The 21,555-nt window shown below is 45.2% G+C and overlaps 1 protein-coding gene across 1 annotated transcript in view; it reads right to left on the reverse strand.

Moving 5' to 3' along the window:
* Positions 1 to 21,555, reverse strand: part of DTL (denticleless E3 ubiquitin protein ligase homolog) — a 69,365-nt gene that overhangs the window by 17,949 nt on the left and 29,861 nt on the right. The window contains exons 12-13 of the mRNA XM_069233930.1: positions 2,856 to 2,945; positions 621 to 759 (exon numbers count right to left, since the gene is read on the reverse strand). Coding sequence (XP_069090031.1) covers positions 621 to 759; positions 2,856 to 2,945 — 229 coding nt within the window. The remainder of the gene's footprint in view (positions 1 to 620; positions 760 to 2,855; positions 2,946 to 21,555) is intronic.

The raw sequence follows: 21,555 nt of genomic DNA on the forward strand, positions 1-21,555 counted from the left end.
TGCTAAGCAACTCTAGGCTGCAGGCTCTATTCAGATTAAAACCTCTTTTCCTTCACTAACTTATAAGGCGGTGAGTACACATCATTTCTGGAGCCTATTTCCAAGGAGACCTTTCTATGAACTCACCGGTGTGAAGATTGCTAAGTGTGAATGGACAGTACAACAGGAGAGAAACTGCGAGTATTGGGGGGGGGGGCAACAGTATTCATTCCCTCTGAATGAGGCAACACAACATCTTAAATATATTTTGACATAAAAAGAAAACTGTAGTCAACACTAAGCGAGCAACCACTGTGTCTGTTGATCTGTGAGATAATCAAGTGAAAAACTACCAAATAACAGATTATGGGTCAGACCCAGTTATATGCATTCTTGACGAGGGCTTGGGTAAAAATAACCATTTTACTTTTCCAAGAGGTTCCCTGCATTTTAACTTTGCAGGGTCTTCTGCAAAACAAGCAGGTCTGAGAAGCTCACCGACTTTGGATAGTTGGTTGAAATGATTAGGGCAATCTTTCAAACAAATAACATGATTGGTTTGTCTGATCTGTAAAGTATACTATGCAATTAAAGAGTAACACAGAGGTAGTAATGCCCTCAGTTGCAAAAGACTGTCTTACCAATCATCTGCCAGCTCTCTGGCTTCTTCTGACAAGCCCAACCAACCAGGTGCGTCTGCCCGCCTGCGGACTGCTCCTCATCCTTGCCGCGGGTCAGGCGCCAGACCCTCACAGTGTTGTCATCGGAACAGGTCGCTATCTGGAGAAGAAATACATACCAGAGTTCAAGCATACATGAAATGATAAAGCAAGAGAACCAAGTAATTAGATGATCTTTAGGTGCATGTGGTGTCCTTTCCCTCCAGTGAGGTGAAAGAAGGCCCTCTACGGCCGACACTGCTCCCTTTCCCACGGGCCCATGTGAGTGTGACAAGGTCAACATAACCAATTCAAGCCCTTCCCTAGTAGGTGGTTTTCTGTAGCACATATCTCACACCTAGTTTAGTTGTGCTGGAGCACACAGGCCAGTTAGTGTTTGATTCCTTGCTTTTTAGCTAAAATCTCTAACTCATAACATTGCAAAAATTGGTTCAAAATTCCAAGCAACTAAAGTGCTGTTGGCTAAAACGCCAGGACTGGCTGATGGTCTTAAACATGACCGGGTCAACTTGACAGACAGTCTTTAGTTCTGATGCTTCACCACCCCTGCAGATCACGTCACTCACCAAATAGGAAACTTAGGAACAGAAGCAAATTCATGTAATCCAATTTGCCGACCCCAAATATATGACCGCACAACATCACTTCGTGCAACGTGTTCGCCTTATTCTGCTGTATGAGTTGGTTCTCAACCTTGAAGTAATACGAAGTATACCACTGGAAGGTAGTTTGTGCAGTGCTGCCCCAGATTCACAAGATCTTTAAAAACCAGCAAATACAAATGTCTGCCATTTATGACCTATGTAGCATAGAATACTCTTTTTGTGCATAATTGCTGTAGGATTCAGGAGAGGTGATTGCCCAATGAAACGTCTAATATGAATATCCATCTGTAAAATCAGATTAATTTAGAACCTGGGGGGTTAGTTCATGTCCCATGTGAGAGGAACACAGAATGCCAGTAAATTAGCAATCCACAAATGCTACATTCATCCATTTTCAGTGATTCATAGGTGATAATCAGAAGCAAATGCAAGAGAATTGATAGAATTTAAATGTAAGACCGACTAGTATTTTTTTTTTTTTTTTTTTTTTTTTAAGTCTAATAGTGTTGGTGTCACACTAAGGCTACCTCAAAATTTACATATAAAAAAATTATATTATCTAGGACTTCTCACCCTTTATTTCACAAAGTCTATTAATATTACATATGCAAGTACATCACCACCATCCATACTAAATACTTGATTACTGTACAGTTGTGAGGCTTTTGGAGTCAAGCTGGGTAGCCCATCAGTATTCCCTTGCCTTGCTGTCCTGGGGTATTCGATCATATAAGCCTTTCTACAGTGCCTAAAAGCAGATAAACATTTAAGTTTGAACTTTAGAGCACCCTTTAAAGAGGCTGACTCAACAAAATGTTCTGTGCAGGTCTGCTCTCTGTTTGAACAACAGAAGTGCCTATATTAGATTTTCAGGAAAAAAAAAAAATGGCATAGGAAAAATTGCTTAAGCCACTTGGATGTGTTTTAAGGGGCCCTCCAAAAAATATAGGTTGTGCCATCAAATTCATATCCCTCGTGAAGCATTATTTAGGGTAGACACAGCAAAAGTGACAGGTCCTATGAACAAAAAGGTATTTGCTCCATCAAATATGTAGTGATTATTTGCTTAAGTTTCTCTAACTGCCTGCACATTTTAATATTTCCTTCTTTTTAATATCTAAGTCTTGTTTAATTTTTATCTGGTCATTCTTTTATAAGAAATGTATACAATAACGATTTTACTCCTTCACTCACCCTTAAAGTATTTGATGGTGTCCGTTTAGTACGGAGCTCACTTTACATTCCACTGCTAACTGACATCACATCGAGCGCCTTGTGTTCCAACACACAAAATGGCATTTCCCAGACCCTACTGTCGATAGACATCTTTCAGTTTGGAAGATAAGGATTTTATCCCATGCTTATTCATCCATTCAGCCTAGAACTAAGGAAGATCACACAGTGCTGTTCAAATGACTATTTAATTTTGTACACCAACCTTGCATAAGGTCCCTAACTTAGTCAGGTTCTGTCGAACCTGTGGAGCTTTGCCAAACGTGTTCCTATCAAAGACAACTCAAACAGTAAACTTTACTTGAAACCATCTTTCAAGAAATCAAACACAACCATCAATTCCACATCACATACAAACCTTGGTGAAGTCCGAAGGGCACCAGGCGACGGAGGTGACCTCCTGAGAGTGGCCCTGTAGCATTAAGGGAGGATGCTGAGGATCAGAAACCTAAGGAAACAAAATGAGAAGGTAAACATTCCATGCTCAAAATGTTCTGACATGCAAACATAATGCACCACCACCTACTTATGTAGTATTTTGGAATTTGCATTCTTCTCTACAATTTCCATTTGCGGACCCAGATGTCCCTTTAAGTACTATTAAATATTCTACTTGAGCAAAAATCAGGAGAACGTCTCGTATGAATTGTAAGTTCCAAAATTGATTTAAAAAAAAAAAAAAAAAAAAAAAAACACACCTTACAAGTAGTCTTTTAAGGAGTAAAAGAACGCTATAAATCGACGTGCTAGTATCTACATTTCAAAGCAGCACTAACTGAACGTTCAGTTAAGCCATATGGAAGATATTTAATTAAATGACGAGATTCAATATAGTACATACTCCAGCCCATTACTACTATAAATCTACACACAGGCATCATACATCAAATATTACTCAATGAAGAGGTGATGCAACATATTTTGACTTCCTCGCCTTCCTTCTCCGATCATCGTGTTTTCTTTATGTACAGTTTTTATTCAAGGTACATCATTTCAAAAGTTGTTATACATATGTTATCACTTTACAAAAGTGTCAAGGAGCATCTTTCCTTAGAAGCTCTCTCACAGCTTGCCCCAACACTCACCACGTCAACAATCTAACACCTAATGCCTCACTACGATTAAAGAAGCGGGTCAGCAAGGAGACTTGTGTTTGTTCTTCAATTAGGGCCCAGAGCTGAGCTCTCAACCAGGACCTGCCTGCAGAGTGGAGGGCACACCACACAGTTAGACGACCACTTGGCTTCTCCCACAAACTCCTGGAAGCAGACACCTCTTCCAGCGAGATACCAGAGGCACCAGCAGGCTGCCCTGTATCCACTCGACCATAAGGGGAGTTGGGCACCAGAGTAGGTATACAAGAGTACAGAGTATGTGGAGGAGCGCAGGCTGGAACCCAAGCTTGACACCAAAAAACCCTCATCAACATCTCTGCTGCCATCACTCCTGAGACAATGCTGGCCTGCCCTGCCTCATCCTGCTACCACATACCGCCTGGCCTAACAGAAATCTACTGTGATTATTAGCTGGGACTTGAAAATATGTAGGATTTAACTAAACGTCTCCTCTTGCTCTAACCTTTTTGTGCAAATGCTGAAATGTCTTTTATCTGTTGTCTTTTCATGAACTGTTTTATCTGTGGCTGCGCTGCTCCACTGAGACATTTCTTTGTCTGGAAATTGGCATTACACTTATTTAAAAGTCTCAAAGTTGTGTACGCCTCGTTACTGCACTGTGCTGCTGAAGTCAGACAGCCATCTTTTCATGCCGAGGATTCTACCTCCGGGAAGCAGGTGTGGAAAGGGTAGCCTGGAAGGACTCCTGATAAAGCAGAGCCTAGACCAAGTAAAATTACAGGCTTTGTGCCAAGACAGGGAGGGTGGCTTACCCTTCACTACTTCTACATTTTGAGAAGTAAATTGGTATCTTCCAGGTCGGGCAACCTGGCAGTTCCAGAAGGGCTGGTCTGGAAGGTCAGTGTGTGGCATGTGTTATGGTCTGGTGTACGTGTTTAGGCTGGAGATGTCCTGGGCATTGTCTCCTATACCTTTAAGAACATATTTCTTTACAAGTCAGAAGGCGGGTCACTTGTTAAAGTCACTTGATTCACTAAAAGAGCTACTTTGATTTTGGTACCCGGGCCTATTATCTGTACTCATCCGACCCAGCTCAGGTGCAATAATCAGATCGCCCATCCTCTCAGACTGTATGAGTTTGTTGGTATTGACAACCTGCCATGGAAAAAGCCGGTTCCCCGACATCTCTATACCATTTCATATCACATTATCTTTTAACCACAGTGGTCAAAATGCTGCACTTAACACCGCCAGACGACTCAGTGAAGTAAACATTCGCTGCTGAGACACGCGTTTGACAGTCGAGAGTTTGGATTCCGACAGGGCCACCTCGGTCTTACATTTTTCCTAGCTCAATAAACCGAGTAGTGTTACACTGGGTAATAGCAACATTGGTTATACGAAGTGGTTCAAATCGCAACCCCCAAAAAATTGATTATGCAACATACTGACAAACATAGCCTTATCATTATGAAGCGTTGACAGCAGGCGTAGAATAAATCACTACACTGAAATTCCCCCCTTTCGGCACCGACATTGTTCAGCTATTAATTCCCCATAATGGTCCATAACACACAGGTTTACTTTCCCCGCCAAAAATACATGCAGCAGAGCAATCTGCCGCGAGCGGATGCTAGACTCCCACGCCCGAGAAGCGCGAGGCGCTTTTTATAGCACCTCGGCGGTGCCGAGACGGCCTGCTTCTAACGCGCTACTCCTGGGAATAGCACCGAGCCCGGGCGGCGGGGAAAGACGAGCCCCGCGGAGCGATCATTAGGCGCTCCGGCTTCCAAATATACTCCGAGGGGCTGTGGTCTCGGGTCTTATTTTAAATCCCGGCGTCTTGGGGCCGGGGATGAGTCACTCTGCTGCCCGGGAATGACTGGCAGCTGCGGTGACGCGCGCGGCCTGAGCAAGACATTAATAGATACCTAGGTCTCAGGGGGACGGGGCATATTAGCTAGGACGGGGGAGAGCCCCCACGTGAAACCTCATCTCTCCTCACGACACACATTGTGCAGGTGTGGGAGGCTGGCGTGCACACTGCTGATAGCTTCCCGCCACCTCGGGACAGAGAAAAGCACGTGCAGCCTCCTCAGCAACACAGATCCCCACAGCTTCCGCCTGACGCCCGGGGAAAACTGGAGCTGAGGCAACAGAGGCGGAGAAACGCCAGTGATTAATTCGCAAATAAAAAAACATACCGGTGCTCAAAGCTCTCCTCTGAAACAAGCTTCTGCTGCAATTACATGTGCGAGCACGGAATACCGAGGTAGCGCAAGCCTGGAGCCATCTCGTGCATCTTTAATCTATTTACAGCCACTCCCTGCCCCGTCAGCTCACTCTTGCAGCTTTCTGCTTTCTCCCTTTGTAACGTTTTTTCGTTTTTCTCTTCCAGGTATGTCTTTTGCTCGCAGTAAATGCTTGAGGCAGAAAAAGAAGTCCCCGCCCTCAAAAATATGTGCGGGTGCTTCGCACCGGAAACCACCAGCTCAAATTAAGCACCGAGTAACGCTCGCGTGACCCTACACATATCTGACAATTTTTACTTGGTGGACCTCTAGCAACAGTCTACCTCGCCATGCTCAAGCTTGCTGTTGAGATATAACGCTTGCTTCCAAAAATGGTTTAAAATGCTCTTCTCACACTAAGATTTCACCTACAGTTTGTCTTATATTAATAATTAAGTTAAAGTTACCCTCCTCTCCTTACCACTAATTTACACTTTCGAAATGCCAGATAAAGATTCAGAGACCCCTGAAATTCCTCTTACAAGAATTAATGTGGGGGTGTTTAAGAGGTTGATTCAACCAGAGATGCGCATGCAAAACTCTTAATCGAGTAATTGCTAATAAAAGACCTTTAGAATAAGATTATGGAAGGTGGTTCTTTCTCAGAGGGAGAGATTATTTAAAGGAGGTAAGAGGAAGAAAAAAGAAAAAACACAACGAGACAAGTTCTATACCCTTAAAAAAAGGGAGGCCAACGCACCTCAAAAGGAGATTGGTGTCCAATGTGGCACAAAGTTGAAAGGTGTCCATCGTGGCAGAACAGATTCTTCTACCCCTTAATGACATTCAAGGAAACAATATGAGAGGAGGAGGAATATGAGAGGGAGGAACCTTAGATGAATATGTTTTAGATCTTGAACAAGGGGATTATGATATGGCTGACCTCTTTATCAAGGTTAAAACCCCCCTCCACCTTCAAATGAATTGTTAGAGATCCTCTGGGGAAACAAACGTTTTCCCCACATAACGTTAAGCACCCAAGAAGCGACGAGTGGTGGCCTCTAGATCATGTGGGTAAAATCATAAAAAGGTGGATTAGAAATCCACTTGAGAAAAACGCAAGAAATATCCTAAAAGTCGGACGGTCAGGGCCTGTGATGCATAAGGAGGTGTGACTTACCCCAAACCTAGACCAGGAGCTCATTACCTTCCTTTTTAATATTGGTAGAGAGCTTAGAAAAAGGACCGGAGAGATTCCTTAATGCTTGCCAGGACTGATTGCTTGCTGTAGTTTGGCCTCTGGAAAGAATTATTGATATGGTTGAGGAGGAACAGGGCAATGAACTCCCACTGGATTTAAATCTCCTCAGAGGTTGGAGCCAAAGGGCATTGGTCCTCCTGGGGAATGCCAATGCTGGCCTCAATGCAGAGGGACATATGGTAGTACCTGTGGAAATAAAACCTAAACTTGGCAATCTTGCAGAAGAACCATCTCAAAGTCCCAAGGTTTTCCTTTTTGGAGAGGACATGATAAAAAAAAAAAAACCTGGGCAAATACGTAGCAACCTTTACTGCCCTTGATAACGCACAATCTAACATGCACACAGTATTCAGGTGGTTTTGGACAGGCCAGCAGAAGGGGACTTTCTGCAGGCCGAGACTTCTAGAGGTCCCATTTCAGACAGGCTTTGGCAGAGGACAACTTGGAACAACATCCTATCCTTGAGGGCAGACCTATCACACATAAGGGAATATGTCACTTGGACAAGGCTCAACTGGTTTCCAGGTGGTAGTATAAAAACTTAAATTCCTGGGAAGAGTGGGAGGTCACCTCAAATTATTTTCCCAGGCCTGGAAATCGATTACACAGGATCATTGGGTACTAGAGACCGTCCAAGGTTTCAAGAAGGAATTCCTGAAGAAACCCCTCCAAAAGGTTCTGCCAAGAGATCCAAGTTTGACCACAGTTCAGCAGAGAGTGGCAGAGGAAGAGATAAAATGCATGTTGCAGAAGGGTGCCATTACAGAAGTTCCCTTTCACCAGATATTTTCTGTAAGTACATTGTTTCTTGTAGAAAAGACAAGGGTTGGAGACCCATAATAAACGTAAGAGAGCTAAACAGGTTCCTTGTATACAGACATTTCAAGATGGAGAGAATCCATCTCTTAAGTAATGTGTTGTTAGAAAGGATTGGTTGGTAAAGTTGGACCTGAAAGATGCCTAGTTCTCCATTCTGATGAACAAGGAACATCCGTGTTATCAATTCACCTGGCATGGCAGACTTTCCCCAATTCTGTGCACTCCCCTTTTGGCCCTTCCTCGGCACCATGGTGCCATACCAAGGTGATGAGAGCTCTAGCTTCCATCGTCAGAAAGAGGGGCATACATATGATCGTCTATTTGGACAATATCCTTATGTTCCAATGCCAATCACAGTTTTTGAAGGATTTGCATATGGTTATGTCACTTCTGGAAAGTTTGGGCTTCTTAATAAACAAGGAGAAAACTATTCTCACTCCCTCCAGATCCCAAAAAGGTTTTATGTTTTACAGTAGATGCAGTGAAAGTGGTTCTGTCTTAGCCCTTAAAGAAGATTACCAACATTCAGAAACAGATAAGATATGCGTTGAACTAGAAATCTTTAACCCTGAGGGAACTATCAAGGCTTTTAGCACTTCAATCCTCTTCCATTCAAACTATTTTTCCAGGTCCCTTATACTACCCCGCTTTGCAGAGAGTAAAAGCGAAGGCAGTTTGGGAAGGTTTGTGGTATGGAGACAAGATATCTCTCGATCAGGACGCGAAGGTGGAGTTGAATTGGTGGCTGGAGAACTTGGATGTCTGGTGTAGCAGGGCAATCATAGGATGTATCCCAGAATACATTCTGGAGTCAGCTGCAAGTTTGCACGGCTAGGGTGCATGCTTGGGTGCACTGGATACTGGGGGATTGTGGTCATATACAGAGAAATTGCATCACAAGTTATTTGGAGTTGACGGCAGGTTTCTATGCTCTTATGAGTTTCAAAGATTGTTCGCAAGGCAGAGCGTTTTGGTTGAAGGTTGACAATGTTTCTGCAGTAGCTTACAGAAATCAATTAGGAGGAACAAGATCCTCAGACATATCAGATTTAGCCAAGAAACTCGATGTTTTGCTTGGCGAACAAGATCAGCTTGAAAGCAAAATATTTGCCTGGAGGGGCAAATGTTTCTGCAGACTGCAATTCAAGGTTTTTGAGTGATTTAAGCAACTTGAAATTGAACGTAGCCTATTTCAGGAAGCTGTGCCAGTTTTGGGGGGACACTGAATTTAGACTGCTTTGCGAACAGGTTGACATTTCAAGTGAAGAAATACTTCAGCTGGATGCCAGACCCAGGTGCTCTAGCAGTGAATGCCTTCCTTCAGACCCGGAAGCCAACCAACGCTTAGGAATTTCCCCTTTTCGCGATGATTCAGAGGATATTTCAGACAGTGGGGCAGGAGAAATGCTCACTTGTCCTAATAACTCCCCTTTGGGCATCACAGGCATGGCTTCCAATGCCCTTGGAGTGAGTTTACGACCTTCCCTTTTTTTCTTCCCGCCGTGGAAGGTCCACTGAAGGACCCAGATGTAGAAGAACATGCTTTGGTTCTGAGAGAGACTTTGAGCCTTCTTGCTTGGAGAAGATCAGGAGATCTAGAGAAATGTCAGGCTTTTGGGAAAGAGTTGAGGAACACCTCATGGAGTCCTGGGCTCCAGAAACTCGCTACAGGTTTAAAGGAATATGGAGAACCTGGGTACGCTGGTGCTTGGAAAGGGACTTGGATCCGTGGAGACTCCTATAGTTGAAGTGGTCAATTTTCTAACAAAGCAATTTGAGAGAGGGCTTAGCTAAGAAGGCTAAACAGAAGTGTAGGTAAAAATGTTCTGATTTTAGGAGTACTTAAGAGCATGAGATTAAGGAGACCTACTAGACCTAGGTACAATAACCTATGGGATGTAAATTGAGTTCTCAGTATGTTTTCTTCTTGGCCTGGTAATAGATACTTACACCTGAAGAAAAAAAAAAAAAAAAAAAAAACTTTCAATGAAATTAGCTTCCTTACTTTTATATCTGGTCATCAAGTCTTGGATGTCAAAGCTTTGGAGGTAAGTAACAGAGTATATGATGCCTTTGGGGTAACTTTTGAGATCATTAGGAGAATAAAAACAATATCGGAGATTATATTTTACCCCAATTTTGATTTTTGCAAAAAACTGTGTGTTGTGTGTTGCATGCAGAAATGTGAGTCCAGAATGAGCTAGTTCCATCCTGATGGCACTGACCAAATTCTGATTTAGTTTCTGAAACCCTCTAAAGCAATTACCTGTGCAACTATTGCACGGTGGGTAAAATGGACTTTGCAAATGTCTGGTACTGACTTACAGAAGTTGCAAGTAGACTGTATGTGGGGGGTGGGGGTGGGGGGCTATGGCTAGTCAGTGTTTCTGGAAAGGTGGTAAATTGGACGCAATCTTGGGAGCCGCTGATTGGTCTAATTTTTCTACCTTTGCTACCCATTACTGTAAACCAACTGAACATGTCTAATGTGGCACTGGAGGGCTACCGATATGCATAAATGGTAGCCTCCGGTCTCATAATGAAATAGGGATGCTCCACATGTTATGAAAAGAGAATCTCAATTTCATTAAAGACAGTGGCTAACATTATCCCACCCTCCCTTCCCAGGTGTGGGGATTTAATTTGTCAGATGATGATAGATAATTAAACATATACAGGGAGTGCAGAATTATTAGGCAAGTTGTATTTTTGAGGATTAATTTTATTATTGAACAACAACCATGTTCTCAATGAACCCAAAAAACTCATTAATATCAAAGCTGAATATTTTTGGAAGTAGTTTTTAGTTTGTTTTTAGTTTTAGCTATGTTAGGGGGATATCTGTGTGTGCAGGTGACTATTACTGTGCATAATTATTAGGCAACTCAACAAAAAAAAATATATACCCATTTCAATTATTTATTATTACCAGTGAAACCAATATAACACCTCAACATTCAGAAATATACATTTCTGACATTCAAAAACAAAACAAAAAAAAAAATCAGTGACCAATATAGCCACCTTTCTTTGCAAGGACACTCAAAAGCCTGCCATCCATGGATTCTGTCAGTGTTTTGATCTGTTCACCATCAACATTGCATGCAGCAGCAACCACAGCCTCCCAGACACTGTTCAGAGAGGTGTACTGTTTTCCCTCCTTGTAAATCTCACATTTGATGATGGACCACAGGTTCTCAATGGGGTTCAGATCAGGTGAACAAGGAGGCCATGTCATTAGATTTCCTTCTTTTATACCCTTTCTTGCCAGCCACGCTGTGGAGTACTTGGACGCGTGTGATGGAGCATTGTCCTGCATGAAAATCATGTTTTTCTTGAAGGATGCAGACTTCTTCCTGTACCACTGCTTGAAGAAGGTGTCTTCCAGGAACTGGCAGTAGGACTGGGAGTTGAGCTGGACTCCATCCTCAACCCGAAAAGGCCCCACAAGCTCATCCTTGATGATACCAGCCCAAACCAGTACTCCACCTCCACCTTGCTGGCGTCTGAGTCGGACTGGAGCTCTCTGCCCTTTACCAATCCAGCCACGGGCCCATCCATCTGGCCCATCAAGACTCACTCTCATTTCATCAGTCCATAAAACCTTAGAAAAATCAGTCTTGAGATATTTCTTGGCCCAGTCTTGACGTTTCAGCTTGTGTGTCTTGTTCAGTGGTGGTCGTCTTTCAGCCTTTCTTACCTTGGCCATGTCTCTGAGTATTGCACACCTTGTGCTTTTGGGCACTCCAGTGATGTTGCAGCTCTGAAATATGGCCAAACTGGTGGCAAGTGGCATCGTGGCAGCTGCACGCTTGACTTTTCTCAGTTCATGGGCAGTTATTTTGCGCCTTGGTTTTTCCACACGCTTCTTGCGACCCTGTTGACTATTTTGAATGAAACGCTTGATTGTTCGATGATCACGCTTCAGAAGCTTTGCAATTTTAAGAGTGCTGCATCCCTCTGCAAGATATCTCACTATTTTTTACTTTTCTGAGCCTGTCAAGTCCTTCTTTTGACCCATTTTGCCAAAGGAAAGGAAGTTGCCTAATAATTATGCACACCTGATATAGGGTGTTGATGTCATTAGACCACACCCCTTCTCATTACAGAGATGCACATCACCTAATATGCTTAATTGGTAGTAGGCTTTCGAGCCTATACAGCTTGGAGTAAGACAACATGCATAAAGAGGATGATGTGGTCAAAATACTCATTTGCCTAATAATTCTGCACTCCCTGTAAATAATATAAGAATGAATAATTAAACTGTAAAAAAGTTAAGTAAATGTTGAATTTGTAAATTAATATTGAACTGTCAATTTTTTTTTTGCTGTTGTTCAGGCTTTCTTAAGGTGATTTATTAATGTTTTCCGTTTCTTTCAGATAATACCCAGTATTTCCCCTTGTTTTAAGGCGCTTCATTCAACTGTGATTTTATGGTCCCAGGAAATCAGTATCTCCATTCATCCATGAAGAAGGAAGCACGTTTCGCATTTCAAATAGGCAGATTGTTATGTGCACAGACTTATTGTATGTTTTGAGAGTGCTGTTCTGGAATGTTTTTCCTTATAATGCACAAGTTATTTCAAATGCTGCGTAGAGTAACATTAAAGGAATAATGCATAATGTTAGCCTTTGTGTCTTTAATGAAATTCAGATTCTCTTTGTATAACATTTGGAGAATAGCTATTCTGCGTCAGAACCAGAGGCAAGGATTATGGTGTCCTTTTTTATATTAACCAGTAAGCAAAATATTAAATTTCCCATAAACCATGGGAATAAGTAAGCAACAAGAAATGACCAATCAGCACTCTGGGACAACTTGACAGTTCTTTGTCCCTCTTGCTGCCTCCTTTTTCTTCACTGCTCCAGCAGCTGAGATAAGTGCCACGGACCACTTATTCGATAGTTTTATTTAACCTTGCATTGTTCTTGTGATAATTTTGCCTTCACAGCACGGCTGCGTGAACGCCTGTTGATCATACACAGGCGCTTTTCCTTTTGTCAGTGTGCTTCAGTGCTCAGGGCTGCAATGGTGTGGTCTTGCGACCACTAGATGGTGCCACGTGGCTGAGAATACACGCACGGTGCGTCTCGTCTCCCAGCCAGTGGGCGACTCCCTCTCAAATCTGTCAGGAGTTAGCACAGTGGGCCGGGACTCTGAGTGTTTCTTTCTGTTTGCCCCACACGCCTGGATCATTTACACTCCTCTGAAGGGGTCTGTACTTGTGGAAGCGCACAGCGCTCAGTGAAGTGTTTCAGTGCTAGTTGTACAGAGGACACCGGCACAGACGCGAGTCAACCCCCTGGGTTAATGCCATGTGGGTTACTGTGGGCTGCAGTGTTGCTCTGCCCTGTAAACGGTCCAGCAGGCTACACATTACTTTGCTGGGAAATAATGACCTACTGATATTGCCCTCTGCTCTCCTGGTGACCCCAGAGCACCACTCATTTCATTGGTTGGCCCCAAACACATAATTTCTGCATCATGAGTGATGCTGAGGAGACCTATGCAGAGGAGCACAGCATGGCCTACCTCCCAATCAATGATCAATTTCAAGTGATGGATGCCTCCTTCTAGAAAGCAGTGACTCAGGGGGTGGGCTCCCCTGCAGCAGAAACTTCTGCTGTATGCAGAGCGGTGCTTTAAACCACTCACTTTGAGGGAAGACATTCTTGGAAGCACACTTCCTTTACGAGGATGCTGAGCCAGCCTGCAGCGCTTCCTTAGCGCAAAAGGGAGCACCCCCTGGTGTCGATATAGACGCTTTTGATAGACAAAAGTTCTTATGAACCAATCCCAGACCTTGGCACTACACCACATACTGTTCCCCGTGCCTGGGCTATAATGGCTGCAGCCTACGCATACAGCTCCCCCCCTTACTCCTGTGATTAGCCCCCACCAGGGATTGACTTCCCCTCTGGCTCCAATGCAGAGCAAGATACAGCCTGCCACCCATGGTGCCCCTTGCCAACTACCAATCTGCCAAGCGACGACTTGCCGGCAGAAGATGCTCCTCATATGTGCTGGACTTTGAGGAATTTCTATACCCCCCAGTCAGCAGAGTGGTTCCCAGCCGACAAAGTCACAACCTAGGTCGCAGCGAAGCTGTGTAAGCCACTGGATAAAGATTCGTAACTGCCTTCGGGTGGAGTGCCCCCGCCAGTGTGTGTGGACGATAAGGTGGCACTAACCCCCGAGATAGAAACCCGCATGGCCACACTTCTGGCCAAATACATACGTGACCCAAAGGAGGTGTAAAGAAATGGCTCCCTGTTGCAGTTACCCCCCACTTTTTGCCTGATACTGACTTGACTGAGAAGTGTGCTGGGACCCTGCTAACCAGGCCCCAGCACCAGTGTTCTTTCACCTAAAATGTACCATTGTTTCCACAATTGGCACAACCCTGGCACCTAGGTAAGTCCCTTGTAACTGGTACCCCTGGTACCAAGGGCCCTGATGCCAGGGAAGGTCTCTAAGGGCTGCAGCATGTCTTATGCCACCCTAGGGACCCCTCACTCAGCACAGACACACTGCTTACCAGCTTGTGTGTGCTGGTGGGGCGAAAATGACTAAGTCGACATGGCACTCCCCTCAGGGTGCCATGCCAACCTCACACTGCCTATGGCATAGGTAAGTCACCCCTCTAACAGGCCTTACAGCCCTAAGGCAGGGTGCACTATACCACAGGTGAGGGCATAGGTGCATGAGCACTATGCCCCTACAGTGTCTAAGCAAAACCTTACACATTGTAAGTGCAGGGTAGCCATAAGAGTACATGGGCTGGGAGTCTGTCAAAAACAAACTCCACAGCTCCATAATGGCTACACTGAATACTGGGAAGTTTGGTACCAAACTTCTCAGAATAATAAACCCACACTGATGCCAGTGTTGGATTTATTAAAAAATGCACACAGAGGGCATCTTAGAGATACCCCCTGTATTGTACCCAATTGTTCAGTGCAGGACTGACTGGTCTGTGCCAGCCTGCTACTGAGAGACGAGTTTCTGACCCCATGCGGTGAGAGCCTTTGTGCTCTCTGAGGACAGAAACAAAAGCCTGCTCTGGGTGGAGGTGCTTCACACCTCCCCCCTGCAGGAACTGTAACACCTAGCAGTGAGCTTCAAAGGCTCAAGCTTCGTGTTACAATGCCCCAGGGCACTCCAGCTAGTGGAGATGCCCGCCCCATGGACACAGCCCCCACTTTTGGCGGCAAGTCCAGGAGAGAAAATGAGAAAAACAAGGAGGAGTCACTGGCCAGTCAGGACAGCCCCTAAGGTGTCCTGAGCTGAGGTGACTCTGACTTTTAGAAATCCTCCATCTTGTAGAAGGAGGATTCCCCCAATAGGAATAGGGATGTGACCCCCTCCCCTTGGGAGGAGGCACAAAGAGGGTGTACCCACCCTCAGGGCTAGTAGCCATTGGTTACTAACCCCCCAGACCTAAACACGCCCTTAAATTTAGTATTTAAGGGCTCCCCTGAACCTAAGAATTTAGATTCCTGCAACTTACAAGAAGAAGAGGACTGCTGAGCTGAAAAACCCCTGCAGAAGAAGAAAGAAGACACCAACTGCTTTGGCCCCAGTCCTACCGGCCTGTCTCCTGCCTTCAGAAGAAAACTGCTCCAGCGACGCTTTCCCCAGGACCAGCGACCCCTGAATCTTCAGAGGACTGCCCTGCTTCCAAGGAACCAAGAAACTCCCGAGAACAGCGGCTCTGTTCAACAAAGACTGCAACTTAGTATCCAGAGGAGCAGATTTAAAGACCCCTGCAATCCCCGCAAGAAGAGTGAGACTTGCAACACTGCACCCGGCGACCCCGACTCGACTGGTGAAGAAACAACGCTACAGGAAGGACCCCCCGGCGACTCCGAGACTGTGAGTAACCAAAGCTGTCCCCCCTGAGCCCCCACAGCGACGCCTGCAGAGGGAATCCCGAGGCTCCCCCTGACAGCAACTGCCTGACTCTGAAATCCCGACGCCTGGAAAAGACCCTGCACCCGCAGCCCCCAGGACCTGAAGGATCGGAACTCCAGTGCAGGAGTGACCCCCAGGAGGCCCTCTCCCTTGCCCAGGTGGTGGCTACCCCGAGGCGCCACCCCCCCCCTTGCCTGCCTGCAACGCTGAAGAGACCCCTTGGTCTCTCATTGAAAACCATTGGAAACCCGACGCGTGTTTGCACACTGCACCCGGCCGCCCCCGCGCTGCTGAGGGTGTACTTTTTGTGCTGACTTGTGTCCCCCCCCGGTGCCCTACAAAACCCCCCTGGTCTGCCCTCCGAAGACGCGGGTACTTACCTGCTGGCAGATTGGAACCGGGGCACCCCCTTCTCCATTGAAGCCTATGTGTTTTGGGCACCTCTTTGACCTCTGCACCTGACCGGCCCGAGCTGCTGGTGTGGTAACTTTGGGGTTGCTCTGAAACCCCAGCGGTGGGCTACCTTGGACCCCAATTTGAACCCCGTAGGTGGTTTACTTACCTGCACGAACTAACATTACTTTACCTCCCCCAGGAACTGTGAAAATTGCACTGTGTCCACTTTTAAAACAGCTAAATGTGTTTTATGTAAAAAGTATATATGCTATTGTGATTATTCAAAGTTCCTAAAGTACTTACCTGCAATACCTTTCAAATGAGATATTACTTGTAGAATTTGAACCTGTGGTTCTTAAAATAAACTAAGAAAAGATATTTTTCTATACAAAAACCTATTGGCTGGAATTGTCTCTGGTTGTGTGTTCCTCATTTATTGCCTGTGTGTATGTACAACAAATGCTTAACACTACTCCTTTGATAAGCCTACTGCTCGACCACACTACCACAAAATAGAGCATTAGTATTATTTCTTTTTGCCACTATCTTACCTCTAAGTGGAACCCTTGGACTCTGTGCATGCTATTCCTTACATTGAAATAGCACATACAGAGCCAACTTCCTACAAGAGGGTATTGACAGATCTGGGCATGCTTGCCAAGACAAGCTCTTGGACCTTTCCGGGCCCCTCACACGTATCATAGATATGGCAGAGTACACAAAGGCATCCTGGGCTTTAATCTCTCCCGATGTACTGTCTTGGTGGGTCCGGGGGGCCATTATCTTTTTAGGGGGGGATGCAAAATGCCCCATATCAACTGTGAGGCACTGTTTGCTCCTCATAAAGCTAGAGCCCAAACTGGGGGACCTCGCCACCTCAGAAGCTGGTCCCTTCGCCCAACGAGGACATTTTGGTGACCTGTTCATTCCTGAACTAGGGAAATTTGTAGTAACAATCAACTTGCTAGATAAGGCCCAGGCATTGATTAAATGCAATTCAACGACCGGGGTTTTAAACATGGCTGGCTGAGGCAGGAGGTGCCCAGCAGAGGCTACAGCAGAAGAGGGCAGTACCAAGACACCTGAAAGTTCAGCAGCTTCTACCCACCAGAGGCTAACTCCGACACCAGGGTTCAAAAGGCAGCCATAGGGGTGGTTTCTGCTCAAGGGGAGTGTTCACCCCTTTCCCTAATAACACCTTGGGAACATGTTACAGTGGTTTGTTCACAACTGGGTGGCTGTACCCTCAGACTGTTGTGTACTTCAGATCATGCAGGGCTTCCATATAGAGTTCTACGCCTCACCTACCCAAAGGGAGCCTCCTATCCCGTTGGACTTCTCCGCCGCGGCATTGAGGAGTTACCTGCCAAAGGTGCAATCATACAGACGTCCCCTCAGCAATCTTTTCCTGGTGCAGAAGAGGGATCGCAGTCAGCAGCCGGTCATCGATCGGAAGGAATTCAATGAGTGGCTGGTCTTCCACCACTTCAAGATGGATGGCATTCACCTCTTCAGGGCTCTCCTTCAACCCAATGACTGGATGATGCACCTCGACCTCAACGACTCATATTGGAGTATCCCGATTTTTTCACCCTATCATCGTTTCCTTGAGTTTCAATGGCAAGGGCGAACTTTGAAGTTTACGACTCTGCCCTTTGGCCTGTAATTCACCCCATGGGGCTTTGCCAAGGTAATGCGACCAGTGGTGGAATACCTCAGAGCTCCGCGCATCCACCTCATTGTCTATCTGGACAACATTCTTCTGCTGGACCAGTGTCCCTAGAATTTCTCGAAGCATCTTCAAATCACAGTAAATCTTTAAGAGTGGCAAGGCTTCATTATCAACCCACAAAAGTCCGCCCTCACTTCTACTCAGTCTCCGGTGTTTCTGGGCTTCGTGGTTGACTCTGTTCCTTCAAAGAAAATGAGCAAGATCACATACGAACTGCGCCGGATGGCAGTCAAACCATCCACTTCTCTAAGGAAGATTGTGATGGTAGTAGGACTGTTATACTCCATCCAGGCCATCTTCCCAGGGCTCCTTCACTACAGAGCCCCAAGACGGCCGGTCAAACACACATGTGCTCTGAGGGGGGGGGGGGGGGGGGGGGGGGGGGGGGGAGTGCACTCACTGCTATTCACCCCCATGACCCGCCCCTTTCAGAACAAAAAGGATAATAAGCAGTTTATTATCCTTTCGTTCTGAAAGGTTTGCAGCTTCTGCTGCTGGTAAGGGAAGGGGGGTGACATTCCTCCGCCCTAACGGAGAAGCTGCCCCTGGCAGAAAGTACCATCAAGCTGTATACATTGGCATGGGCTCAACAGTTGGACGGGTGTCACCAACGGCACTTGAATTCGGTGAGGACACAGCTTGTCCATATCTTGAATGTGCTCGCTTACTAGGCTTCTGAAGAACTGGCCTCTAGGTCAGCGATATCGGCAGGCCATGCTCCAGTGGGTGATCATCTGGTAGGGGAGCACTCCTTGGTAAGGAAACCTCTGCGAGGCGTTGGATTATCCCTACAGAATTTAGATATTTGGTGCTGTAGGATGTCATCAAGGTCCTCAACCCCTTCTTGTTAGGGCAATCGATTAAGTAACTTTCAAGGAAAGAGATTTCTGCCAAACAGGCTACCCTTTTATGTTTGCTGTCAAGTCCACGAGTTTCGGATGTCAGAACACTGGACATTATAGGTAGAGTAGTCATCCTGGACAGCGTTACTTTCAACATGTCAAGAAGAATAAAATGTAAATTGTGTGTGGTTTCATATCCTTCCTTTCCGGATTCCCTAAAGTTGTGTGTGGTATGATGCACTAAATGCTATGAAGCAATGACAGAGGATATCCGGTGAACGGCAACTTCTGATTGCCCTCAAGAAACCACATAGGACTGTCTCCTCTCCTACCATTGCTCGATGGGTTATACATGAAGCTGGCATTGAAATCAAGGCATTTGGTGCTCATTCGGTCAGATGCCCTGGCCTAAAAGTCATTCTGTCTGGAGGCTCAACTGGAAGATATCCTCAATGCGGCAGACGGGTCTTCAGATTCTAACTTTTACTTTAAACAAGTCCCCAGCATTGCATAGCTGGTCGTGGAGAAGCTTTAAACCAGCATAATTCACACATCCGGTCCTGACATAGAATGAAAAATTTGCTAGCTATAGTAACAAAGTTTCAACTATAGTAAGGACACCAACGCGGGGGTTAGCCCACCCAGCATTACACAGGTATTTTCCTGCCCCAGAAGGAAGAAGATTTTCGTAAAGGTAGATAAAATGATACATTCAATGTGTCAAACCGTACAGGATTGTTTTAACACATGTTCATCTGTGGTTCACCCCTACTGTTGTATGTTGATCAATTCAGAGTGATGTGTAACCTGCGTTCCATGGACAGGTATAGGGTTCATCTGCATGTTTATTTTTCTTCAGGATTGGATAGATCTAAACAACAGCACTGGAGACTACATTATCTGGTTTCTGTCGCAGGAAGAAAGAGGAGGCAGCAAGAAGTGCTAAGGACATATCAAGGAGTCCCAGTGTTCTGATCGGACATTGTTTCGATGCTGACTTTTTCACAAGGTTCAAGGGAAACGAAGTCTTTTGTTTACTGGTTAAAATGGCTGCTGTTAGTAATAAAGTTATGAGAGTACAGCATAATCCTCGCCTCAGTGTCCTTATTAGAATTGAAACTTCCTGTTACTATAGCTAGGAATGTTTTCATTCCTTCACATTCACAGAATGTATTATGTTTTTCCACAGTGCATTTTGCTTCTTTATTAATATACACCTTAATAATCTGTTTATATTATTTATCTAAGCAGTCGTCCACCCCCCCCCTGAGAAGGCTTCACGGACTCCTAGGGGGTCTCCGGCCCTCAGTTAAGAACTACTGCTCAACAGTAAATGTTAAAAGAACAAAAAAAAAAAAAAAAAAAATGTGCTCTACAGGTGCCCTAATGACCTCAGTAATAATTAAAGTAAACAAAGACTGAAAGGCCATCTTAAAAAAAGGAATACAGACATAATATAAAAGTTCTCTTAGGAATCATATCGGGCTTTTGCAGAATTTTATAACGTAAACAGGTGGCTGGTACTTTTTTCCGAAGAAAAAAAAAAAGAGTGGCAACCCTAATTGTTTCCGGACTCAATGGTACTCATTTTATCCGCCTTGGAAGGCTAAAGACAGATTAGAACCTCCATAACGTGAATCTGTGACCATGGGGTAACAAACAGATCCATTGAGAGAATAGGTTAGTGCATTGAGTCACTAAACCAGACAGTATGTAACTGAGTAGCAGTCCACCCTCCTTATGTGTTCTATCAGGGAGGACTGCCCAACATCTGTAGTCTCTCAGCTCAAGATTGCGTTGATGGCAACCCGTAAAACATTCAATGTCAAGGGATGTTTGTAGCCAGGTAAGAAAAGCAGATCAATGTACTAAGAGCCTACAAAGCTGAGACTCAAGGGGACGCTGGCAGAACATCGCTTGTGCATCCATCACTTCAGAGATATGCATAAGAGGGTTATCCCTTTGCTTAAACCAGCACCTGCCTTCCTGGCAAGACTCACCCAGATCAATAGTACACAACGCATTACAGAGCCCTCCCAGCACCCCCTAAAGGCAGACCACGTAAGACAGTGCAGGACTACAACTGCGCCCCATCAAAACCAACGACTACACTTATATGAGCAATATGCACGCCAAATAACAGATGCCACTCACTTGACTTAAGACCACTCCCGCCAAACAAAAACTCACTGACTTAGCCAGGATTAAGACACTGGGTAGAATTTAAAAAAAAATGTGTTGCGCGGATTATACTGTTTGACAGATCAAATCCGACTCTGGTCAGGGATGCTATCGTTGGAACCACATTGGAAGGTACCCGGACTCGTGAAGTTCTGGGCTGTCAATATGGGTTATAAAAATTACTCTAATATAACATAAACCTTATCCTGAGTGGCTATTTCCACCGTCACCAGTCGGGGCTCGAAAATAAAATGTCCTCGAGAATAAGTTAATTTCACACATCCAAAATATTTTGAGGTCGGACTTCCCCCTCTGGAGGGTAAGACGAAAGCAAGCGGAGGGGAACGAGTGAGGTCTGGCAAGCTGTCATCAGTCCACCTTTACCGTTCTTGCAAGATAGGGCCGGGGGCAAAGACCACAGAACGGGAGGCAAAGAAAACCTGCCCAGTAGGCCGGAGGACGGGGGCGCTGGTACTTGGTCCTACTGTCCCAGGGGATGCCCTGGCAATCCCAGTATGAAAGCAGGGCTAATAAAGATGCAATTTTCTGAAAAGCACGTGTAATGGTTTGCTATAAAGGGGAGTTTAATGCTCCTGGGTACT

The sequence above is a fragment of the Pleurodeles waltl genome, chromosome 5 (assembly GCF_031143425.1).
Source record: "Pleurodeles waltl isolate 20211129_DDA chromosome 5, aPleWal1.hap1.20221129, whole genome shotgun sequence".
Taxonomy (NCBI): domain Eukaryota; kingdom Metazoa; phylum Chordata; class Amphibia; order Caudata; family Salamandridae; genus Pleurodeles; species Pleurodeles waltl.